Source organism: Mytilus galloprovincialis, chromosome 1 (assembly GCF_965363235.1).
Source record: "Mytilus galloprovincialis chromosome 1, xbMytGall1.hap1.1, whole genome shotgun sequence".
Taxonomy (NCBI): domain Eukaryota; kingdom Metazoa; phylum Mollusca; class Bivalvia; order Mytilida; family Mytilidae; genus Mytilus; species Mytilus galloprovincialis.
The window spans coordinates 74,870,008-74,896,309 of NC_134838.1; the positions used below are offsets into that span (position 1 = coordinate 74,870,008).

Sequence of the window (26,302 nt, forward strand, 5' to 3'; positions counted from 1 at the left end):
GCACCAGGTGAGCACATTTGGCGCGTATCCTGTTTTCACGCAGACGGAGTATCTTGCTTCCTGGGTTGATAATCATCGCAGACCTGTGGTATAATACACGGATTTAGTGACCTGTGGCTGCTGAGATCCCGAGACGATCAGAACGTTGACGATCAGCTGGTATCATTGTGAAAGTCGTGCTCTTTGGAACAATATAAAGTCTTTTATTTGCTTATAAAATCTACTTGCCTAGACGCGACCAACATTGATATGCCAGTTCGCTGTGTTTATTTTTGCATATCTTATCTGGTTTGAAAAACAATTAAATGACTAAATGCGTTTAAACAGTTAATGGTCTTTGTATGCATATCTTTTAAACCCGCTCAAAAAAAGGCATAGATCATGTAGATCGTAGGTGAAACTACCTTGATTATTCCCTTATATCTTACACATGATTACGCAAACATGTCATGTTTCTTCAAATGCCACTCTAAGAAGTTTCAGCCTCAAGTACGAAATTTCTTTAGAAAATAAATATTTAGTACAAAACAATAGTTTTTGCGTTTTTATTTTGAGAGATACCATAAGAAAAAATAAATATAAAGGAAAGATCAGTCCGTTGCTGTATGCTATTAGTTATACGAACTACTTAATTGACGAATTAAAAAGTAACACCTTACCAAAAGGAAAAGCCATCTTACTGGCTTCACTTACACTAATCGATAAACAGTTTTATTTCAACTACAGTGTTAGTTTAAGGTCAAGTCACATTATTTGGGCTTGGTCACATATTTCAGTAAAATTTTGCATACAACTCTGGATCGATGAACTTCAATTGAAAATCGAAAAAAGCATTTATCGCATACATCATTTAAAATATTACTGTTTGAATTCTTACAAAATTGGTGAACATTTGTATAGGGGTCGTGTTGTTTATTCTTTAGTTTTCTATGTTGTGTCATGTGTGCTGTTGTTTGTTTGTCTTTTTCATTTTTAGCCATGGCGTTGTCAGTTTGTTTTAGATTTATGACTGTCCCATTGGTATCCTTCGTCCCTCCTTTGTATAGAAAGCACATACAATAGACAATGTTGTATGTTTTTTCAGCGATTTCATGTGCTTTCAATACAAATATTCACCCATATCAAAAAAAATCAATCCGCAATACTTCAGATAATAAAAGAGATAAATGCATTATTTTTTTTTCGATTTTCAGTTGAAGTTCACTGAGCTAAGGTTGTGTGTGCAAATTCTTAGCAAATTCAGCGACATAGTCCATTTACTATTCCCACATTAAGTTGTACATAATATACATTTGTTAAACAAGCAGAAATGATATTCTGAACAAAAAAATCAGATGTTACATGAAAACATTCGCATTACAATTTTGATTTTATAGCATAAAAAACTTGGAGATTAACGTTCAAAAAATGTGTATAAAAAAATCACTTTTAGCCACTGTTTATATTTCGATGTGCTATTTGCAGTGAGACGTGACTTGTGGTGTAGAGATACAAAATTCGACTTTGGTTTTGAAGTCCTCAGATATCATTCGTTTTGGATGGCTGAGCATCATGATATTGAACGTATGAGCAAAACAGGAATAGATTTGAAACAATGTTTTGAACGCTGTCAAAATATATCTTGCATTTCCTTCTCTTCTGAGTACTCGGACAGTCGTTGTACACTACATTTTGGACACAAATATACTCCAGAGTATCATAGATGGTGGATCGAGGGTGTCAATCCTGGAAATGTGTGCTATCAAAGACTGTGCTTTAAAGGTCTGAATTATTGATATTTATACAAAGGTTTGCATTTTATCGAAACCTTAATAGAAATTAAAATCATATTATTAGTTACGGCAAAATGAAAAAAAAAATACAAACGAGGGAACAGACATAAAACCTAGATAAAACGAAAAATTATTTAGAATTTGAAATACGAAAACATGAATATGACATTTAAATTGACCGTTGTAACAAAATTATTACCTTTTTGAGATTACCTTTTGTCATAAAAGTCATAAAAGGCATTGTTTAAGGATCTGAGCGCTATCACCTCTTTCACACTTTAGTGTGTTGTGTCGATTGGTCGAAGAACAATTGTCGTTTACTAAGTATAACTTTCCACCTATCTATAATGTTTACAAAAAATAAAATTCAAACTATCAATACATCAATACATCAACAATAAGTTTGTTTTTTTCAGATTTTTTAGAGTTCAACACTTGTGGTGGAGATGTATTTTTGAAGAATGATAATGATGAATCAATTATTTTATCCCCAAATTTCCCCTTTAATTATGGTCAAGGATTGACTTGTGTTTGGTCTATTTATTCAACCATGTTTATTGAAATAGAAATTGTGTCTATTTCACTTCAGAGGAAAATTTTATTAAGTGAAATGCAAAAGGTATGTATGATAATCACTCAAACACTCAAAACTTTTACAGCTGTTTAACATTTGTCTTCGATGAAAAGTAAAAAAGAAAATCAGTAGAAATAATTGTAAGATAACAAATATGTTTTTCATGTTCTCAAAAACGTGTGTCAAAATTTATTGCCTTGTTCTGTTGTTATGTCATTTCAGTAGTAGTTGGTTTATTTATCAACGAAATATGATTCCCTTGGTTAACCCGCCTACAGAACAAAAATAATGTTTTGCAATCAAATAAGCCTTGCAAAACACAGTAAAGTATCTCTTATCAGTGCTGCAACTTGTATATATGGAAAGGTTATTTCATCTGAGATTAGCATTGGTAATCGTTAAAAGTTATCAAAGGTTCCAGGATTATAAGTTAGTACGTGAGACGCGCGTTTCGTCTACATAAGACATAAGACTCATCAGTGCCGCTCATATCAAAATATTTATAAAGCCAAACAAGTACAAAGTTGAAGAGCATATAGACGAAATGGGTTTCAACCTTGTTACCTTTTGCCAATGATTTTATTTCTTTTTCTTTTATTCAGATGAGTATATATGACATTAACCCAGGGCAATGTGAAGACTCACTGAGCATTATAGATCACGACGGATATGGAAAAACTATTCTACCAAATGAAGATCAACTAAATGGTGTAAAGCTGTTATCTGCGTCTAATAAAATCAAGATACAACTAACATCCTGCTATCAGTTTCAAAGGAATAATGAAAAGAGTTTCGAATTAAAAGTATCCACGATGGGTGTGTATCATTCAATAATAATATTCAGTATAAAGTGTGAAGGGAACTTAGAAACCGTGCATTCAAAACGAATAGTATTATGAAATAATAATATTTCAATTTGCAATTTTAGATACGCATAATATATCTTTTAAGGACATGATGGATCATGCTCACAATTTAAACTTAAGTATTTAGTCAAGTATTATTTTTTATATTTCGGGTTATATATTCTGCAGATTGTTGATATAACAAAATATATATTGAGCTCCACCTATCCTTCTTATTTTGTACAAGGTCATGTGGTACGTTATTTCAGAGATAAAACTTTTCACATGCCTGAACAACAATTAACTTGTAGAATACCCGAATGTTTTCAAATGGGTTTCATCTTTTTATAACAGCCTTTAATATTATCTGCAGTGATGTTATAGGTTATTCGCTATATCATACGAACAAAATTGCATTGTTTTCTACATTAAGTGTTCATTAATGTGAAGTTTCAATTAACATTGTCAATTTCTCTACGTAATTTGATTTTTTATCCCCACATGGTATCTTCATCGTTTTGTTTTACAAAGATATGGTTGACATAGGGAGTTCATAATAGATGGACCTTCATGGCATCATAACTAATATGGCTAATAACGTTATAAATCTGGTCAAGTAACTTTTATGAAACTGCTGTATCTTTATGCGACGTTTATTATACATTTTGGGTATGGAAATCAATTTTCAAAAATTTCGATGTAACCGTTTGGATTGCATCAAATTGCAAGATAAATTCAATATTCATACAAAGAAAGAACATAACATGTATTTGTACTCGTAATGTGTTTGTTCTTTCAGAAATCAGTTTTTTTTCATAGATATCTGTTATCGCAACTAGGATGATTGTATTTTGTGAAAGAGTGTGTAAATCGTAGGAACATGTCTCATTTGCGTTTATCCCAAAAAATCTGTTTATTTAAACTTTAAACAAACATTTTAGATTTACCAGGATGTGGCGGACTAGATAGTTGCTTTAAAACATGTAACCAGCCTTCAGCCTACATTTATACACCAGGATTTCCTATAGCTTATCAACCAGGCGAGGCATGCTTCTGGAAGATCGAAGGCACATATGGTCAATTTGTAAAACTCACTATTATCAACTTAGATGTTACAGACGACTCATCATGTGAAAAATCCTTTATTTCTGTTTATGATATAGACCTACAAGGACAGGCAAAATCCTTAGGAAAATTTTGTAAAGATAATCGGCCATACGAAACATTTATATCAAGTTGGGAAAGACTTCAAATTGAATTTAAAGCTGCTACTGATATACCGGGAAGTGGAGGATTTCTGGGAAAATATAATATGGATACTTTTATACAAGAGTCATTCGATGTATCAAATGACAGTAAGGAAACTTTTTATCCCTTTTTAGTTCACCTGGCCCGACGGGCAAGTGAGTTTTTCTCATCACTTGGCGTCCGTCGTCCGTCGTCTTCGTAGTCGTGGTCGTCCGTCGTTAGCTTTTACAAAAATCTTCTCCTCTGAAACTACTGTGCCAAATTAAACCAAACTTGGCCACAATCATCATTGGGGTATCTAGTTTAAAAAATGTGTGGCGTGACCCGGATAACTCTGAAATCAAAGCATTTAGAGCAAATCTGACAAGGGGTAAAATTTTTTATCAGGTTAAAATCTAGCTGCCCTGAAATTTTCAGACGAATCGGACAACCGGTTGTTGGGTTGCTGTCCCTGAATTGGCAATTCATACATTTTAAATTATACATTTGTTTTGGCTATTATCTTGAATATTATTAAAAATAGAGATAAACTGTAAACAGCAATAATGTTTAGCAAAGTAAGATCTACTAATAAGTCAACATGACCAAAATGGTCAATTGATCCCTTAAGGAGTTATTGCCCTTTATAATCATTTTTTACCAATTTTTCGTAAATTTTTGTAATCTTTTACAAAAATCTTCTCCTCTGAAACTACTGGGCCAAATTAAACCAAACTTGGCCACAATCATCATTAGGTATCTAGTTTTAAAAATGTATGGCGTGACCCTGCCAACCAACCAAGATGGCCGCAATGACTAAAAACAGAACATAGGGGTAAAATGTAGATTTTGGCTTATAACTCTGAAACCAAAGCATTAAGAGAAATTCAGACAAGGGGTTAAATTGTTTTGAAAGTCAAGATCTATCTGCCCTGAAATTTGCAGATGAATCTGACAACTGGTTGTTGGGTTGCTGCCCCTAAATTGGAAATTTTAACGAAATTTTGCTGTTTTTGGTTACTATCTTGAATATTATTATAGATAGAGATAAACTGTAAACAGCAATAATGTTCAGCAAAGTAAGATCCACAAACAAGTCAACGTGCCCAACAAGGTCAGTTGACCCCTTAAGGAGTTATTACCCTTTATAGTCAATTTCTAATTATTTAGTAAATTTTGTAAATTTTTGTAAATTTTAACAAAATATTTTCTTCTGTAACTAATGGGCCAAGTTCATTTTAAATTGAGATAATTGTGAGAAGCAAGAATGTTCAGTTAAGTAAGATCTACATGTCACCATCACCAAAACACAATTTTGTCATGAGTCCATCTGTGTCCTTTGTTTAATATGCACATAGACCAAGGTGAGCGACACAGAGCCTCTAGTTGTAAGTTTCTGTAGTTAAAACAAATTTTACAATATATTATCATTTCTATAAATTGTTAAAATGATTAAGTTGGTATTTCTATTTTTAAAACAACGAATAAAATAGGATTCCGAACTCCGAGAAAATTTTTAAACGGAATAATTTTTCAAATTGCAATCAAAACTTTAAACACATAACACGAATGGAAAACCACTATCATATTCCTGATATGGTACAGGTATTTCGTTATGTAAAAAATGGTTGAGTAAACCTGGTTTAAATAAATCTTATGAACATGTATACGTTTTGACATCGAAAAAATAAAACAACACGTTAAATAATTTCAATGCGTTAAAACCTATTTTCTGGTTAACTTTCAAAAGTCATTAGACACAGATTTTAAACACCTCAAAGACTAATCCGATTCTGTAAAATTAATTCATTGGAAATAGTTTACACATTTATCTTACCTAGAAGTATATAAAGTATGCATGCATATATATTGAGACATAGACACGATTGTTTCATATGTTTTAAAAATAAAGTTATATAATATCAATAGGTTGCCCAGACAACTGGCATGCATTTAGGAACAGTTGTTATAGTTTACAGAAGAAGAAATTTGGCATCACATGGATTGAAGCCGAAAACGAATGCAACAATCACAACGGTCATCTTGTTAGCATAGCTAATATTTCAGAAATGAAATTTATTCACTACCTCATTACTGTTTTTAAAGATAATCTAGAAGGTGATCGTGCATATATAGGTAGGTAATACGTTTACATATAGGAATAAATATAGGTTTTTAATTGTACTCCTCTACAAAAAAAGACTACAAGTGAAAATATATAAAACAATCAAAATTGCGATAAGCAGTAACATTTTAAATCAACAAATAACCTTCTTGTCTACTAATAGTCTTATAGAGAAAAAAGCATTCAATTGTGCATAAGACTGCATCAAGAAGGATCTAACATATTTAGAACATGAAACATGAACATGAATAAGTTTTGTCAATCTTCTCCTGATTGAATAACGACACATGCTATGGATTCATTGTCTTACAATAGAATGGAGCTTTGGTGTGATTTTAAATAGGAAAACTTATCACCAACTACCAACGTTTCATCAATATGTTATAATGAAGCTTACATCATTTTGCGAACTGTTTACTGTTCGTATTAGTGTTTGCATTACTATGAATAATAATACTATCAACATATTTACATCAAAGGCCTGAGGAAGAAGACTAATGGGTATACGATGAGGGATTATGTTTGGTCGGATGAAAAACCTTTGACGTTCACTGCATGGTAAGATTAATTACCCTTGAAAATAAAACACTTGCATCCTAAATAGCAAAGTTTGTCTAATTAAACATTAAGTCCTCAATAAGGTCATGCACAACTACTGCAATAAACTATACCTGGGTTTTCAGGGAAACACATCTCCAGAACGAACGATTTCTTGAGGAGCAGGATGCATACCTGTCCATAGAATCTGTAATTCTCACGGGTTTTCCTTAGGTTCGTGCTGCTTATAGACTTGTTTGTTTTTTTCTAGGTTTCTATAATTGTTCATTGTTCCTTATGTAAATTCTTCCTATTCCTAAGTTAGTATAATCCTGGTACCTTTGATAACTATTATGTCCGTTCTCCTGCGCAGATTATCATGCGCCAGAGTATTGTTCGTATATGTTTTAGTAATGTCAAGATATGAAATCTTCTCCATTATATACACACAAAGTCATATAATTGTCATGAATGTTTTAGGAATGACAAACCCTTTACTGATTTCTGATTTGAATACTAGCAAAGGTAAATTGTAGCTTTACAAACGTCTTGTAAATGCGTGTACTGATACAGTTAAGTTGACGTTTGATGAAACTTTACGGAATGTTTAGTATTTGTATTTAAGTTTTGGTTGGTTTTTTCTTTTACATTTAAAAAAAATATTTGTCAACAGGTTTTTTGATAAGAGTACAGGATTTGCACAACCAGATGGCTTAGAGAATGAACAATGCTCAATAATTCAGCTGTTTAGTATACACAATATCAACGCATGGCATGATGTTGCTTGCGCCTACAACAAAATATCAAACTTCATTTGTGAGACAGAAATGATTTCAAACGTAAATGGTAAGACATACATGTACTAACAAAAAAAAATTTTTTTTCAAATTTTGCATTTTCCGAAATTTAACTTCATAAAAATGTATACTTATTGAAAGCGAAATATTGTCTAGATGTATTTAATACTTCCTTCGTCAATTTGAAATATCTGTTATTGCAAACAACATGTTCATTAACATTTTCTTTAATAGGCATCCTCTAACAAACTTTTTATGCAATATCTTTGACAAGTCTATAATTGTTTGATTTCATCAGACGACTCGACAGTCATCAGGGACTCTTTGACTTATTTTTTTTGTCTTTTCAAACTCTACGTTTGTGATATCAATCATTTATAGTATTTTTGCATTCGATCAAACAATGGTGTTCTCTGTCCTTCAATTTACAAATTGTCCAATACTTACACTACACGATGTTTACCCCAAAAGCTAAACGTTTTCATTGCTCCATTACTCAATGAGAAACAAAATAGATATTGCCTTAAATCTTTTACCACTAAATATTATATATTAAAAAAAATACTATCTTTTATGTAAATTAAAGGAATAAAGTTTTCATTGAAACAGTATTACACAAGTTAATTCTTTTATTTTGATAAAATGCAGATAATATCAGAAATTCAATAAATCAAGTGACAGCACGACCCGATGAGATCCTGTATCTATGTAACTCTGGTGAATATATTCTAAATATATTAATATGTGATTCAGTGATAGATTGCATTTCTGGCGATGATGAACAAAATTGTTGTAAGTATTTTATATTTATTTATTCTTATTTGTCTAAATATTTTATAAGTATTGTTTTTGAACACGTTATAATACGTATGCATCTCTTTATATAAGACTAAAGGTAACAATAAAGGATTAGTTCACAAACAAGCCTAATAAATGATATATTCAAGCAAGAAAAGGCTATATTTCGAATCAAGATGACGCCAAGCATTCTAAATTTTGCAATTGGTTTACAATTATAAAAAGGAGACGATTTTGTTTCAATCAATATTGATACTATATAAGTATCTATCAGTATTTGATTTTTCATTAGTTCATTTATCACACAAGGACGCTGTTTAATAGATTAATAAAATTAATAATGCATATCAAGACATATGACAATGTTTTGATGTAAAAATATCTGTTATTATCGTATTGAAAATGAGTTGTCAATTATTTTGTACCAGAATCTTTATTATTCAATCTTTAATTGACGGCATATTTTTTTTCAATATGTTGAAGCATCTTCCTGTTCCAATGACCAGTTTACATGTGATGATGGAAGTTGTATATCAATCAGTTTACATTGTGATTTCATTCAGCATTGCCAAGATGGATCGGATGAACAATTTTGTGGTAGTTAAATTATATCTTAAGAAAGTGTAAAATCGAACATAATGTATGTGTGTTTTAATTATGAACCGAGGTTCACAACACTTTTGTGAAAGCTAACATGTAGGTATCAATGTTATTTAGTAACAGTTTATGTAGTTGTGTATGGTTCTGTTGTCACTGAAAACTTTTTCTAAGACTAAGAACAGTTCATCTTAATGAGGTTTGATAAACAGATTTTGTGGGGTGGTTGGTATTCCTGTGTAAACTCATCAAGGCTAAATTCATTGAAATTACAAGCTTTTAAATTGTATCTATTTGAAGAATTAACTGAATATGCGTTGGCTTGAAATTAACTGTTGCAATTGAGATGACTACACAAATATTTTCTTCAGTTATGTCAGCATAACTGTTGTTTAGCATGACGTGTTATTCATGCATAGCAGAATATTTTTATCCTGTCGAGGAAACTTCATTTAGATTCTGTTTTACCTTACCTTTATGTATCTTAATAGATTATTGTAATTTGTTCATTCTTATACTCCTTGTTGTCTTTAATTTAAAAATGCTTTTTTAAATATTAGAAAGACGAACATGTTCAACAAACGAGTGGCAGTGCAAAAATATGCAATGTATTCCTGTTCATCAAAGATGTGATTTTGTTACTAATTGTTATGACAAATCTGATGAGATTTTGTGTGGTAAGTACCCTCATGTATATTATTCCTTACATGTATGTAAATGAACATGTTGTTGTAGATAGTTATTAAACGAATATATATGTTTATCCGTATATTTCGTTTGTATCAAACTATTAAAAATTAGCTCTGCCTGTACACAAATCTTTCAATAGTGAATAAAAATCATTTAAATAAAAAACTGTGCTAAAGTAATCAAAAAACATCTTTTTTTCAACTACACCTCATGATGTAAAGTGATAAAATTAACGGTTGCAGAGTGCTATCATGTCTATCGATTTCTTAAATCACAAAATATATATACTTATGATTGAGACAATTTGTTGGGAAGAAGAAATTTAACTTTAGCAAAAGCTTTATGTATGAAAAGAGTTTATAAACAATTCATCTGCGTTATTTGCATACTATTTTGACAATATTCGATGGGGATCCATTTTCAACTTTCTCGTTCTTAAAACCAACATTTGAGCGTTTGGTTTTCTTATCCTGATTTTCGTTTAACATGTTTAATGAAAGATACAAAACCTACTCATTAAGTTGAAATCATCCCTTTGATTTTAACGGACTCCATCATTATTGACTCCTTGTTATCAAATATCTGTCGTACATATATACACTCTGATATGTTCTTGTCGAAGCCACAAACCTATTCTGTTATTCCCATCATTGAATACGTCTAAGTACCGATTGTTAGACATTTCTTTGAACGGAATTGCTATCGCTTACAGAGCAATCGAGTTTTACTATGATTTTATATATATATATATGTTTTGCTCTGGGTAGTGTTAACGTTGTGACTTTTGTTCGATTTGAAACAAGTTTGTTTTTTCGTTTTGGCCACGTTGTTATCTTTTTTTCGATTGTTTGTTTCGTCACCTTAATATTGTTTGCATCTTTGAAAATTAATCGTTCATTTTTTTCCAATGAAGCATCATGTATGAACCTAATAAAATAAAATAAAATCTTTAAACAGGATATATGTTATGATTGAAGTAGTAATGCACTAGTTGTATGAAGTTGTTAATGAAGTTTATAATAAATCTACGGTTTTGCTTTTATTATTTGTTTAGTTCAGTTTTTATCAAGGACTTAACATTCTAGAACATGAAACACCTTTGAAATGTCAATGTGGTTGTCATTATTTTAGAGCATTAAAAACCTTTGAAATGTCCCTATGGATGTCATTATTCTAGAAATTTGTGGATCCGAAAGTTTCCAATGCTACGACCAGACCTGTATCCCCTTTTCGAGAGTTTGTGATGGAGTTATCGACTGTAGCGGCCTTTTCCATGAAGATGAATCTGAAGACTGTCTAAAGAAAACACAACACACTTGCAAAGATTGGTACGCTAGTGGTTCGAAGGAAAATGGAGTCTATCTTATTGATTTATATCTAAACGGTATTATTTTTAAGTTATTGTTGTAAAATGTATGTAATATATCCACCATGTTTATCACCTAGTTCAAGTGATGATGGATATTGTGTGGTGAAAAGAAAAACTGATAACGAACACAGTGCACGTCGACAACACACAATATTATTATCATTATAAATATTATATGCTTGTAAAATGTATGTTACTGATGTCTGTATGTAGACACTCGATCGAAAGTATTGTCTATTTAGACACTCGAGCACACAGGACAGGAAAGCAAAGCATAACACATATTTTAAAAGATGTATATGAACAAAATGCAGAATAAACGAAGTGTACAAAACAATTCGAGGTTAACTTTTGAATAATGTATTTGCAAGCTCATTTTAAACAAACAATGAGTGCTCGGCAAGTGAATCCGGTGGAAGTGGAAAGTGACTCATATCTTGACTTTCAATGTACGTTTTCCTACCAAAGGTCTATGGTTCTCTCCGGGTGCTCCTGCGTCCTTTACCAATAAAAACTGACGTCCACGAAATAGCACGATAGCTTTAAAAATGGCGTAAAACATTAATTAATCAATTTAGCAAAGGAACGCAATTGATAAACTGGAACTTAACATACAAGCATATCATTTAATAATTACAAAACGTAATCTTTTAAAACAGGTCTGAGGGTATTATCAATGATGAGAAGTCAACCATAATGTCCTATGAGTGATACAAAACGGAAGAATTTGGTTTTCTTAAAGATTGTCCTGAATAGAATTATGTGTTATAGTCACTAAAGAAAACGTTATTTATCAAAACAAGTGTCAGAAATGCTACATAAATGCATAAAATTCAGATTCCAAGATGTCTTATATAATTGGTACGGAAGGATATTTTTTAACAATTTAAACGTATATTTATATTTCTTTGAAATTTCTTTAATTTGCTTATCTTATTTCAGAAAGTGCATCAGTAGAATGCTTATTTAATGAATGGGAAAACTATACTCAAATAACAACGATAGTCCACCATGACAATGAGGAGACAGTTACGGCCACCCTAGATGGATACGATATAAAACCTGTCTATTTTGCAAGTGACGCGCATATAGAAGTTTTAAAGGATATTGGCAAATGCAGCCAATCAATTGGCGTTTATTGCCATTTTTCAGAAAATCGTGTGTACAGATCATCAAAATACGGGGACATCATTGACAACAAAACGCCCAAGAATGATTGTGGGTGCCCATTCGTTGGAAATTGTGATTCTGGGGTTAAAAGGTATTTTCTTGTTGTATACATTTACATGTTTATCACGTTTATCATTGTATATTTATCTATTCCAAATTCATGTACTTGGTTTTGATGTTATATTTGTTATTTGCCTAGGATTTTGTCTAATGCTTAGTCCGTTTCTGTGTGTGTGTGTGTGTGTTACATTTTAATGTTGTGTCGTTGTTCTCCTCTTATATTTAATGCCTTTCCCTCATTTTTAGTTTGTTACCCCGATTTTGTTTTTTTTGTCCATGGATCTATGAGTTTTGAACAGCAGTATACTACTGTTACCTTTATTAACTATTATATCTCCTTCTCTGTACCTTTGTTTATTGGGCTTTAAGAATTAAACTCTATTCATCCATCTGTGATGTACGATATTAAGATTTATCTTAACTCCTATACATTTCTAGGAATACGATTGGTTAAAAGCGTCCGCGTTTAGACGGTGTATATTTGATATTAGGTAAGTGGGGAGGCGGGGCTTATCTCATACACGGTTAGTAGTGGAGTTACGTCCTTTTATATTCCATATTAGTTAAGAAGGGGCGGGTTTATTTCATACACGGTTAGTGGTGTTGTTGCGTTCATTTATTAAAACAAAACGGTACTGACTAATGCTAACAGTATTGCTCATTTTGATAGTTCACTAGTCTAAATTTCACACTAAAGATAGTCGGTAAGATAAATTCGTTACATAGTTTGTTGTGACCTAATACAGTCTTCGCTCTCACCCCATATGGAATTTACTGACCTCATGTATACCGTATTAGGTCACTAGCACACTATGTAACTAATAGTACAAACATGATTCAAATTGTGTTGTTGCGTTTTCAATATAGATTGTTAAACGAGAGATCTTTGAATTTGTTTTTTTCCTTTACTGTTTTACCTGAAATACAAGAAGTTGAACATCCCAAATAAAAAGACTAAAAAATGATATATATAATCTATTGTTCCAATAACTAGTAATATTTAAATCACTTTCAGATGTAACTGTGGGAACGAGCCATACGACTGGTACACAGCTGATAATAATGAAATAAGATCAGACATAGGAGTTATATACAATGAAACACAACTTCCTGTAAAACATACCTACACACTGCCAACGACGACTTACAATAAATTGCATCTTGGACCTTTAAAATGCATCGAAGGTATTTCATATATAAGACTCGTATACTTATTTTGATGTTACTTGCATATGACGAACACACATTCACACATCCGGAAGGGTAAGCAGATCCTGCTCCACTTGTGGCACCCGTCGTGTTGCTTATGTAATAACAAATCCGGTAAATAGTCTAATTCGGTAGGTCACATTCATGAAAGGGAAGGGGATTGTAGTTACGACGCAAGGAACATATCAGATATCATTTGTGAAACAGTTATTCCATAACGGTCAACCAACTCGTGATTGCATCCGTAAAATTTACGAAAGGATGATTTCAACTTCACCATTTGGAACTCTTGGTTTAATAGCTTCCTTGTGAGCAGCAACTCTCTATCAAGAAAATCATGATAGGAAATGCAAGCACGGGAATATCGTATCAATTGGGAGATATATACCCCGTATGCAGGTGCTGCTGGAATGTTGCTACTTAAAAATGGAAAGTTCACAATTGGAAAGCTGAAATCATCTCTTTTGTCGTAAAGTTCTGTTTTCAACCGACCCTCTTTGTCAATTTCTAGATGTAAGTCAAGATATGAGGCTGACTTAACCGTATCTGTAGTATCCTTAACTTATATCTCTAGTTTGATGGGATAGATGCGTTCGACATAGTCACCAAATTTTGAATTATTTAGTGAAAGAACATCATCTATATAACGGAAAGTAGAGTTAAAGGATATCATTAACTTCTTATCTATCTTCCTATGAAGTTCCTGCATGAAGTCAGCCTCATAATAATAAAGAAACAAGTCGGCAAGTAGAGGGGCAAAATTTGATCCAATTTGAATGCCGACAGTCTGTTGAAATCTCTTTGAAGGAACTAATTTTTTAGATCTATTTAATATTAATAGTAAATTCGAAACTTTTGTCAGGGTCTCATTCTCACGTATTTCTTTTTTTTAAAATAAGAATTCATTGTAATAAATCGCAATTTCATTTGTTAACTGTAGATTTTCAAATATCGTCGAACATATTTCGCTGTAGCGGAGGACAAACTGTACCATCAGACGTTTTGTGTATATTGGATTATGACGAAAAAAAGGAAATTCTTGGATGCAGAGACCTGTCACATCTTACAAACTGTGGTAATAGTTATGCATCGTAAATACACCAGAACATGGTTTATAACATACCTGTTTAGAAAATAAGGTTCCAAAACCCCTAGGCAAAGTCAAGCAAGAGACATTCTAATTCAAGCTTGGGTATTATACTGACGGACTTAAGAAACGCGACAGACATTTTGGTGATTATTTTTTACCAAATCATGTTTCATCCTCATAGAACTACTATGCATACTTCTTTATGGATAGAAAAATCCAATACCTGACGTACCTATTGTTATTGAACTTCCGCATTATTGAAGTCGCACGAATTTCTGAAAACGAAAATTTGAAACCCATATATATGTTTTTAAGGATTGGGTTTTTTTTTGTGAAACAATTTGGGGATATTCGAACCCACACTTGAATCATTTAAAAACAAATGTTGCAGCTCCATATTGCCGAGACTTAGTAATGACAATCTGAATAAAGTCACAAGAGTATTGCATGCAGTAAAACGTAAACTTGTTGTTTTAGACAATTTCACGCCAGAAACTCGTTTTACTGTCCTTAAAACAATGGTACAGGTAGAATGGATTTGTTAATGACCATCCAAGACCTGATCAAGATGTATTGTCAACGCAACGTCAATACAATTTGATTATGTAACGTAATTTGCGATACATAATTTCGTCCGCAACGTCAACTGCTTATTAGGTCGACGAATGTCATGACAGACAGGTTCATGTCACAAATGTTTCCCATATACTGAAATGCCCAAAAAGTCGACTGAAAAAAAAGATTTGACACTAACGTTTACACCACTGAATTGCTTAAACACACTGTGATACAAAAGACAGATGCAAAATCAGAAAGTACAAAAACATAACTCAAAACATGCCCAACAGAATTTGTTGACCTTTCTGACAATCATTTTGGCGTTGGCTACATGCAGTCATTGCTTTCGACGGTAACACGTCCATTGATAAAAGGAAAACCAGGGTTTCAGTGCATACCACATAATTCGAACTTTAAAAATTACGTTATCAGTTCAGCTGTTGAGCTGCAAACTTTGTTTACGACAATTAAGAAAAGAATAGAATTTATGTTTTAATATGCATTTGTTATACAAAATTTGCCTAATTGAAAATGGGAATAAAAAAGAATAATCTAGTGAATACATTTGATATATTGAAACGACTCGCAACAACTGTTTATCAACTACACTTCGTTATTTGTTTTTATTTACACGCACTTTGACAAGCAATTGTAACTAAGAATAATATGAAAAAATGTGTGGAGTACCACATGTTCTAGTGTTTGATTGATGTTTTATACATTTTAGAAACGTCCAATTGTCCTCCAGGATATCTTAAGTGCACAAACAGTTATTGTATTCCACCAAATCTTTTGTGTAATGGGGTTCAAGATTGTCCAGCAGGAGAAGACGAGAGCGGCTGTAGTGAGTAAATTATCTAGGTTTTTAATTGTTCATGCTGTTGTTGTGATACACCAAACTGGTTCATTTGATATAAAGTACTACGTGTTTTTCTTTAAAAAAAAGTTATCGATTAATGTTAATTAGCAATTTACATGTAAATATATATTGAAAAAGTAAAGGCTGAATATATAAGAAACACAAAACATACCCACAAATTTTAACTGTTTGTTTTTTTAACATGTATATTGGTAAAGGGTTTTATGACTTATTCTGGTAATTATCATTTGCGTAGATTCTGTTTTCACAATTTTTAACGTCTTTGACATGATATATCATTATGTTCTAAGAAATATGACTCGATATACCAGCCAATAAGTTGAAAATTATGTTTTACACAAATACAAATGAATATATTTATGGTAATGTTAATCTTATAAAAATGTGTATGCATGTGTCTTTTACCACTCTAAACGTCATAGACTGATACCAATGTTCCTCTTATGTAAACTATGAATGAGTCACACTTTGGTTTTGACATGAATACTTACTATTTTTCGAACAACTAAGTACTTTCTTAACCCAGGTAAAGATTACCTTAGCCGTATTTGGAATTAAGGGTCCTCAATGTTCTTTAACTTTATACTTGTTTGGCTTTATAACTATTCTGATCTGAGAGTCACTGGTAAGTCTTTTGTAGACAAAACGCGTGTGTGGCTTATTAAATTATGATCCTGGTAACTTTGATAACCAATTACTCCACCTTACTTAACAAAACGTTTAATTTTCGAAAATGTAGGGATTTTCTTACCCTAGGCATAGATTACCATAGCCATATTTGGCACCACTTTCTAAACTATTAATTATATATATATATAATATATATTTTGATAAATAAAAATTCCTTGGTACAGAAAATATAGTTTAATAGTAAAAAAACACAATAAATCACATCATAAATCGAACATTTTTTCTGTAAGGGCTGTCTAATGAACCGCATGGGATGCGGTGAAAGCGCTAACAGAAACAATGTTCGATTTATAACGTGATTTTTTGTGTTTTTTACTTTTAAACTATATATATATATATATATATATATATATATATATATATATATATATATAATTTAAAAGTAAAAAACACAAAAAATCACATCATAAATCGAACATTGTTTCTGTTAGCGCTTTCACCGCATCTCCAGCGGTTCATCAGACAGAATTGTTATCGTTAATAGTAACGACTTGTGACGTTACGTTATAGTAACGACTTGTGACGTTCACAATCGCTGAACTAAGAAAAACAGTATCAAGGGAAGACAAAAAAGATAAACAACAATCAATTCCTTTTGTTATAACTCATAATCCACGTAATCACCAGATCTTAAATTCTGCTAAAGGGTTTTTACCTATTCTTCACAAATCAGAGAAAATGAAAGATCTTGTCGACAAATCACAGCTTATTGGGAGCCGTCGACAAGCACCAAATCTGAAGAAACTTCTCACACGAGCACAATTCAGTACACAGAAGGTAGCAGAAATACAAAAATGCGGGGATCCCAGATGTGGAACGTGCGAAATGCTAGAAGTGGGACAAAGTAAAACTCTGAAATCCGGCACAGTAATCAAACCGAATAAAAGCATGAACTGCAAATCGGAAAATGTCATTTATTGTGCAACCTGTCCCACTTGTAATAAAAACTACATAGGTCAAACAAATAGACTAATTGATAGAGTGAGAGTTCATAAACAGCAGATAAAAGACCCGTCAATTCGAAATTCTCCCTGTTCTGAACACTTTGACCGATGTGGAAAGGGAAAATTTAAAATATATCCCTTTTTTAAGATGTGGACCGAAGATAAAATTCCGCGTGAAGCCAAGGAACAATATTTTATTGAACTTTATAAGCCCACACTAAATAGGAAGTGAAATTCGGTCCGTTAATAAAATTCCGTAAGATATATACAACTACCGCATGACGTTACTATAACGTAACGTCACAAGTCGTTACTATAACGTAACGTCACAAGTCGTTACTATTAACGATAACAATTCTGTCTGATGAACCGCTGGAGATGCGGTGAAAGCGCTAACAGAAACAATGTTCGATTTATGATGTGATTTTTTGTGTTTTTTACTTTTAAATTATATTTTCTGTACCAAGGACTTTTTATTTATCAAAATATATATATATATATACATACTGAGCCAAAAAAGTTGAGCAACAAAATTATGAAATTTTATTTGATAACAAAAACTTCACAAAATATAATTTTAATGAAAATAAAATAAAATTATATGAAGTCAGAAGCAACATGAATGTTTATCACTCAAATTCACTAAGAATTTCTCGGGGTGGAGCGCAAAAGGTTCAAAACGTGTAAATGGGTAAAAAGTTATCAAAAGTCAATATCTTGTCCATGCTCCACGTGCATTGATGATGGATTGGCAGCGTTTTCGCATCGGCGAACTTCAATGTAAAGCGGGACTCATCTGTAAACATCACTGTTCTCCAGTCCCTGTAAAGCCAGCGTAAATGGCGGTTTGTCCAGACTAGCCTTTGGTGTTGATGGTTAGGTGTTAGCTCTATTCCTTGATGTGGTCTTCGTGCATGTATCCCAAGTCTGTGAAGGCGATTTCTAACCGTCTGATCCAAAACACGTACTCAAGTAGCTGCCCTGAGTCTATGGACTACTCGTGTGACCGGAATAAACTTGTTCCGTGTCGACGTTAATCTAAGGTAGCGCTCCTCCCTTGCTGTTAGTTTTTTTGGGTCTACCAGATCGTGGTCTATCCTTTGAAGTGCCAGTTTGTCGAAATATGTTTATTAGTCGCCAAACTGTTGCCCTATGCACGTGAAATTGAGCCGCTACGTCGGCAACACTCATTCCGACATCAACCATCCCAAAAGCTCTGTGGCGGTCATTTTCGGGGAGGCCTGGTCGACGCCCCATGCAATTATTTTTAAACATGTTAAACTTACGTGTGTTTTTTCTGACAAATTATGTGTTTCTGAACGTCAGTGAAAAATAAATTTTAAATTTCGTTTTAAAGGAACAGGTAAAAAAGGTAAAAGACCGATAACACGTGCAAAGCGTAAATGGTGCGAAATCAATCAACTGGAAAAAAGGACGATTAATCTAAATTACAGGTGAAACTGAGGATCATATCAATGATATTAAAAAAAAATGTTGAAACGAAAAAAAATAAAATTGTTGAAACAAAAAAAAATAAAATGAAAAAAAATGTGTTGCTAAACTTTTTTGGCTCAGTATATGTATGTATTTTTTTATTTTAGCAAATCCTGAGTGTAATGGACTTTTTCGATGTCATAAAAGTGATATATGTTTAAGCCTAGACAAACGTTGTAATGGTTTTGATGAATGTCCACAGTTTGACGATGAACTACTTTGTGAGATTAATTGCACATCAAAATGTAAATGTGATGGTTTGTCCAGTAAATGTGTGCTTGAAAACATGTCAGTTATTTCGTTTCCTCTAGAAACTAGAAAAATAGACCTCAGTATGTCCAATTTATCAGCTGTTGATATCGTATTGGAAAATAACTTTCTTCTAGCTGAACTGAATTTATCATCAACCCGACTTCGTGATCTTGAACGCATTCATTTTGGAAAATTCCACAATAACTTGTATTTATTGGACCTATCATTAAATCAGATATCAACAATACCAAGACACACATTTGAAGGAATGGTACATCTTAAAATACTTCTGTTCGCAGGAAACTCATTACTTGAAATCGTCTATCCACAATCGTTTGCAGGATTACCCAGTGTATCGATGATGTCACTTGTACAATCTAACATTTGGTTGTTACGAAGTAATAATTTCATTGGCATTGAAAATGTAATCGCACTAAACCTCTCATATAATAAGATTGAAAAGGTTGAAGATCGCACCTTTGAAGGTTTGAACAGTTTGAAAAGTCTTGACATAAGAGGAAATCGCATGGCTGAATTTCAAAAGGACATTTTTGAAGGTCTTACAAGTCTTGAAAAGCTTTACTCGGACGCCTACGTATTTTGTTGCCTTAGGCCTGATTCTGTAAAAGAGGAAAACTGTTTACCAGCAAGAGATGAATTTTCATCGTGCTCTGATATGATGAGAAACGATATACTTAGAACGTGCTTATGGGTAATTGGATTATGTGCTCTGATTGGAAATTTGATTGTTATCGTATACCGGGTTATTTATGACCGTGGTTCGCTGTCAAAAAGCTATGGTATTTTCATCACAAGCTTAGGTATTTCAGATTTCATGATGGGTGTTTATATGCTAACTATAGCATCTGCCGATGTTATGTTTCGAGGAAACTATGTTTGGAATGATCTGTCATGGCGGTATGGAGTCCCTTGTAAAATAGCTGGAATTATATCAACAGTCTCCAGTGAAAGTTCAGTATGCTTTCTCTTTCTGATAACTATCGACCGTTTTATTGCAATCAAATATCCTTTTGGTGAGATAAGATTTGGGAAAAGGTCAGCAGGGTGTATTTCAGGCTCAGTTTTCATGATAAGCTTCATAATAGCAGTCGTACCATTAATTTTACCTGGTTCCTACTTTGACGGAAATTTCTATTCACGATCAGCAGTTTGCCTTGCGTTGCCGCTAACCCGCGACAAACCTAACGGCTGGGAGTACTCATTCGGAATTTTCATTGTGTTTAATTTTATCTTGTTCTTGATAATAGCTGGTATGCAGCTAATAATTTATCGAGAAGTGACAAATACTATGAATAGTGTTAGATCCACCAAGAAAAACCAAGACTTGACAATTGCAAGGAATCTCTTTATTGTTGTGTTCAGTGACTTCCTATGTTGGTTTCCCGTTGGTGTAATGGGTAAGTTACTGGTCTCTTTCATATTATTTATACATGATTATTTAATCGTTATAATGTATAATGATAATAATTGTTTTTCTATAAATATATGCAAGAAAAAAAATTGAATGAATAAGCAAGTAATTTAGAAGTTTAAGAAGAACTGTGTTTTAATGGTATAATATTTGATAATATTTCAATCGTCTTTTTTGATTCGGGGTGTTGTTTTTAATATTGAATTGTTTATATAAGTATATCAGTAAAAAAATTTGTTTGATATGATTTTAGACGTTTTTTATTTGCTCTATCATTATCGATGATGTATTTGGTTAGTGTATTTAAACACAAGTTATGTTACCTTTGATAACTATTATATACTTATTTCAACAGCAATGCTGTGTATTTTTTGAAGAAAATAAGACTTGATTATATATTTTAAAATATTCTTTTCAAAGGTTTAATGGCACTAAATGGACATTCGATTCCTGCTGAGGTTTATGCATGGACAGCTGTATTCATTTTGCCAATTAATTCGGCTCTGAATCCGTTTCTGTATACGTTTTCGGCTATAATTCGAACAGTAAGTTGAAATAATACAGTATGGTATTTCAAATAAACTCATCATTGATACCAAGATTGAAATTTTATATTTACACCAGACTCTAGTTTTGTCTACAAATGATTCATCAGTGACGATTGAATCAAAAATTTTAAAAAGACAAAATAAAGTACGAAAGAAAGGATAAAACGTAAATGATTTTCTTGTTACTTTTTTATGTTTTGATTCCCTGTATTTTAAAAAAAAACTTGACTTGTAGCTTCGGTCAAACATGATGAAATATTGCATTTAACATTAGGCTTCAACTAATTGATGGCCAAGAAAGAAACCAAAAGCAAATGAAATCTAGAGGTCAGCGTACTGTAGTCTGTTAAACAAATGTCTACTCATTGTGAAATGATTTATTTCATAGGGTAGATATGAAAATATTAGTCACTATATCTATTATTCAAAATGCAATGTATTTACAAATTGTGATAATCTACTCTTAACTGACTTTTTGTGGATGTTGCAGAATAAAAAAAAAACAGACAAAACTATCCTTTGAAAAGTTAGCTCTTTTAATCTTGTGTACACATATGTCATACATGTCATATGTGTGTTTCCCTGTTTTGTCCGTTATTTCAATTCAACGCTTTCATGTGAAAATCAATACGATGCAATACAATTCTTATTTTAAAGTAAATGCACATCAATCTTTAAATATAAATTTCTCGAAAATCTTTCACATTTGGATTTGCACTATATCTTTTACAGTACGGTTTAGCATGTTATTTATGCTTAATATTGTTTTATATTGTTTTGTTTTGGGTAAAATGGAAAAAGTGCAAACTGTAAAAGTTTGTTTTACTATTTTCGTATTAAGTTATTCATTTTTGTGACATATCTTAATGAAATTTCAAACAATAAAAATCGTCAAGTAAATATATTTTTATTTTTTAATTACCTTCATATTTTACATCACTCTTACTGTTTATGAATTTATCTTTATATTTACTAATCGAAAACTGTTTTATACTGACTAATATTCTATGAAATGTCTTTTGGAATTGTTTGTTCAAATTATTCAGATAACCTTTTACTATCATGTTTTAGAGACGGGTTCGGAGAAGAGCATCCAGTCACAAGTGCCTGACAACTCAGATGTCAATCGGTAATATCAATTATCTTTTTTTTTTATTCAAATCAAACAAACTAGTAGTGCTGCATAACTATAATTTATTGAATGTCTCTCGATATATCAATCTAACGCAGTTGTAAAACAAACGGGAAGGGGGGGAATGTCTTTGAACGATAAAGTCAAGTTTTTAAATTAAATATTTTCAATATCTGTCTTTGTAAAATGTGGTATTTTTATTTATTTGTATAGGAAAATATGATTACTTAACAATGATGAATGCCGCAACAAATACTGCCGGCTAATACGATTATGGTGATGACCAACAGTCTTCCCACAATGGTGTTGGGCAATTGGTTGTAAAACGGGGGACAATTTTCAGTAAACTAGATTTATTGTTTTAATCATGGATACATGTATACTTTTAATTTACATACAAGAAAAAAAAAAGATTTTATAGTGTTTGAAAAATAAAAGACAAACATCCAGGAAAAAAATAAGATTTTAGTGAAACCAGGTGCACAACCATGTTTAGAATCTCTTGTAGTGCATGCATGATAAATTACATGCCTGTACCAAGTCAGGAATATTACAGTTGTTGTCCATTCGTTTTTATGCGGTTTGTAATTTGATTTTGCCATGTAATTAGGACCTTTCCGATTGAATTTCCTCGGAGTTCACTATTTTTGTGATTTTACTTCTTGCAACTTTTGAAATAGTTCAAAACAATATTTTTACACAATGTTTGAATTTTATTACTCGTTAATGGATATTTGTAAACATATTAACCGATACAAGATCTATTTCAATTGTGTTTGAAATTGCGTTCAAATCAAAAAAGACGACGAAACATATTACTATAACCAGAAGATAACTATTTTAAGTTTTGTTCTTATCATTTTTATAATCATTTATTTAATATGATCATCTTATTATGTCTTTTTTCTTTTTTCGTTTTGTAAATAGTTTCGAATGGTAATACCAATGAAAACAGCAAGGACTCGTTTGATGATATAACAAGCAAAGAAGGTCTTTTTAAAAAAATCGTCAAAGTTGTAGAACATTCCCTCCAAAATTCTACCTTGGATGCAGATGACATAGAAACACTCGTATCACAACTAAACAATGTCACAGAGGCAAATACGAGGACATGAGCTGGTAATTTTAAAAGTTTACTTAGTTGTTGTATCGGAAAGGCATTTTCATAAAGACAAATAAAATACTGTAAAGAAGTACTATGCTGATGAATTGTTCATGACTAGCCTTGGACCTAATATCATTTCAGCAGTATGTCTTATTACTTGTTACTTTAATGCAATTGTATGGACTCGTTAATGACATTACGGCATAATATTGAATGACCATTGGAAAGTAGTTGACCATGTGTATTTTTTCATTCAGTGATAGTTATGTCAATGCAAAATTTCCAGAAAAAACAGTGCATGTACGTGAACAAAAAGTGAAATGATCAAAACCGGTAGACATTCGTCGTGTTATCGTACACAATAGTATCTGTTAAACGGCCTGTGTAAAGTGTGGAAGGGTTACTACGCATTGTGTTTACTTCTATGTGTTTGCTCGACTATCGATAGTTTTATTCAAATTTATTTGTCACGAAAATAAAGATATAATGTTGGAACAATGTAACATGAAACAGAAATAAACGATAAAAAAAATAATAGTGAAAAACTGGCACTAAATTTTATATATAGATGAGAGTTAAATATACAAATCTCTTCGAATGCTATCAAAATCTTAATCGAACCATGATTTTTTATTTTTATTGATATCGTGTTTTACTATTTTTTTATGTAAAATTGATTAAATTTCGACTGACGAAATGATTTAAACATGTCAAATCTTTGCTTTTAAAATTAGCAAATAAGCAGCACTCTGTATAACCAATTTGTCTATATGTTAGCTGGATACTGAGTATTGATTGTTATCATATATTGATTATGTATTGCCTGGTATTGTTTCTTTTGTTGACTCTTATATTAATGAGTTATTTGAAGCCTTAATTTAATCATTAGTTTAATGCGGATAAGTATGCTTTATCATATAGTCGTTTGTAAAATAAAATATTCATGACATTTGCGTTTTCCATAATGAATGCTACAAAACTTGCAATACATTTTTTTGTTTGCTTATCTCTGTTCGATCGATATGTCTTGTCATGATTATACTATTGAAAATGCAATAAAATCGAAAAAACAAACAATAGTTTTTAAAGATATTAAACAGAAACCTTAACATTGAGAAGCAAAATATAACTATGAATTTTTATTTTTTGGCAGATAGAGTTAAAATTGAAAGAAATAGGCAACTGAGATCACGCCAGAAGAAACAGGCAAGATCCGTTGATTATACTGAATATATATAGAGATCTAAGTACATCACATATGTATATAGACAGACATTTTGTTGTTACCGAAATCGTTCGGATTTCTTAGAAACTCTCACAATTGTTTAAATGTTGATAAACTATGAAACTGATTCTCATATATTATAAAAATTCTAGTCCTGTCAATATTGTTAAATAAATGTTTGAAAAAACTGCTATTATTTTATTATCTTTAATTGTACATACTAAATTTAAGGTGATGCGGTACTATTGATATACACATATGCATACTTTATTTACCCAAATTATAGACGTGGGGCATAAATAAAGACAACAGTAGTATACCGCTTTTTGATATTTATAACTCGATTAATGAAAAACAGATCTGGGTAACAAACTAAAACCGATGGAAACACATTTAAATTAAGAAATTTAAAAAAAACGGAACGGCACAACTACAGCAAAAGAAAAAAAAAGTCAACATAAGTAGAAACGGAAGGTAGATAACAACTGCCATATTCCTGACTTATACATGAATTTTTTAGAAACAATTGTGCGTTAAACCTGGTTTTATGCTCACAAGGAAGCTATTAAACCAAGAGTTCCAAATGGTGAAGTTGAAATCATCCCTTCGTAAATTTTACGGACGCCATCACGAGTTGGTTGACCGTTATGGAATAACCGTTTCACAAATGATATCGGATATGTTCCTTACGTCGTAACTACAATCCCCTTTCATGAATATGACCTACCGAATTAGACTATTTACCGGATTTGTAATCACTTAAGCAACACGACGGGTGCCACATGTGGAGCAGGATCTGCTTACCCTTCCGGAGCACCTGAGATCACCCCTAGTTTTTGGTGGGGTTCGTGTTGTTTATTCTTTAGTTTTCTATGTTTTGTCGTGTGTACTATTGTTTTTCTGTTTGTCTTTTTTATTTTTAGCCATGGCGTTGTCAGTTTGTTTTAGATTTATGAGTTTGACTGTCCCTTTGGTATCTTTCGTCCCTCTTTTATGGATAGACAAAACTCCCGTATATGTCAATGTTGAAAATACCGGTTCAATTACAACAATATGTGAAAGGAATACAGTACAGACCAACTCAAAAACACTCAGCACAGAGTAATACGTACTAAATGAATAATCTAAAAGTGCATTACAACGGACACCTCCAATGAATATACTACAGCACACCGGGACACA

General features: G+C 32.1%; 1 protein-coding gene across 1 annotated transcript in view; it reads left to right on the forward strand.

Annotated features, from left to right (window-relative positions):
- LOC143083571 (uncharacterized) overlaps positions 1-25,313 on the forward strand; it is a 76,465-nt gene extending 51,152 nt beyond the window's left edge. The window contains exons 15-34 of the mRNA XM_076259835.1: positions 1,465-1,761; positions 2,189-2,391; positions 2,949-3,162; positions 4,133-4,546; positions 6,348-6,554; positions 7,023-7,101; positions 7,754-7,926; positions 8,526-8,669; positions 9,159-9,272; positions 9,833-9,949; positions 11,140-11,346; positions 12,274-12,592; positions 13,577-13,746; positions 14,711-14,845; positions 16,146-16,262; positions 19,534-21,096; positions 21,531-21,655; positions 22,730-22,787; positions 23,718-23,909; positions 25,049-25,313. Of these exons, the coding sequence (XP_076115950.1) occupies positions 1,465-1,761; positions 2,189-2,391; positions 2,949-3,162; positions 4,133-4,546; positions 6,348-6,554; positions 7,023-7,101; positions 7,754-7,926; positions 8,526-8,669; positions 9,159-9,272; positions 9,833-9,949; positions 11,140-11,346; positions 12,274-12,592; positions 13,577-13,746; positions 14,711-14,845; positions 16,146-16,262; positions 19,534-21,096; positions 21,531-21,655; positions 22,730-22,787; positions 23,718-23,905 (4,844 nt within the window). The 3' untranslated portion in view covers positions 23,906-23,909; positions 25,049-25,313. The remainder of the gene's footprint in view (positions 1-1,464; positions 1,762-2,188; positions 2,392-2,948; positions 3,163-4,132; positions 4,547-6,347; positions 6,555-7,022; positions 7,102-7,753; positions 7,927-8,525; positions 8,670-9,158; positions 9,273-9,832; positions 9,950-11,139; positions 11,347-12,273; positions 12,593-13,576; positions 13,747-14,710; positions 14,846-16,145; positions 16,263-19,533; positions 21,097-21,530; positions 21,656-22,729; positions 22,788-23,717; positions 23,910-25,048) is intronic.
- The last annotated feature ends 989 nt before the right edge of the window (positions 25,314-26,302 follow it).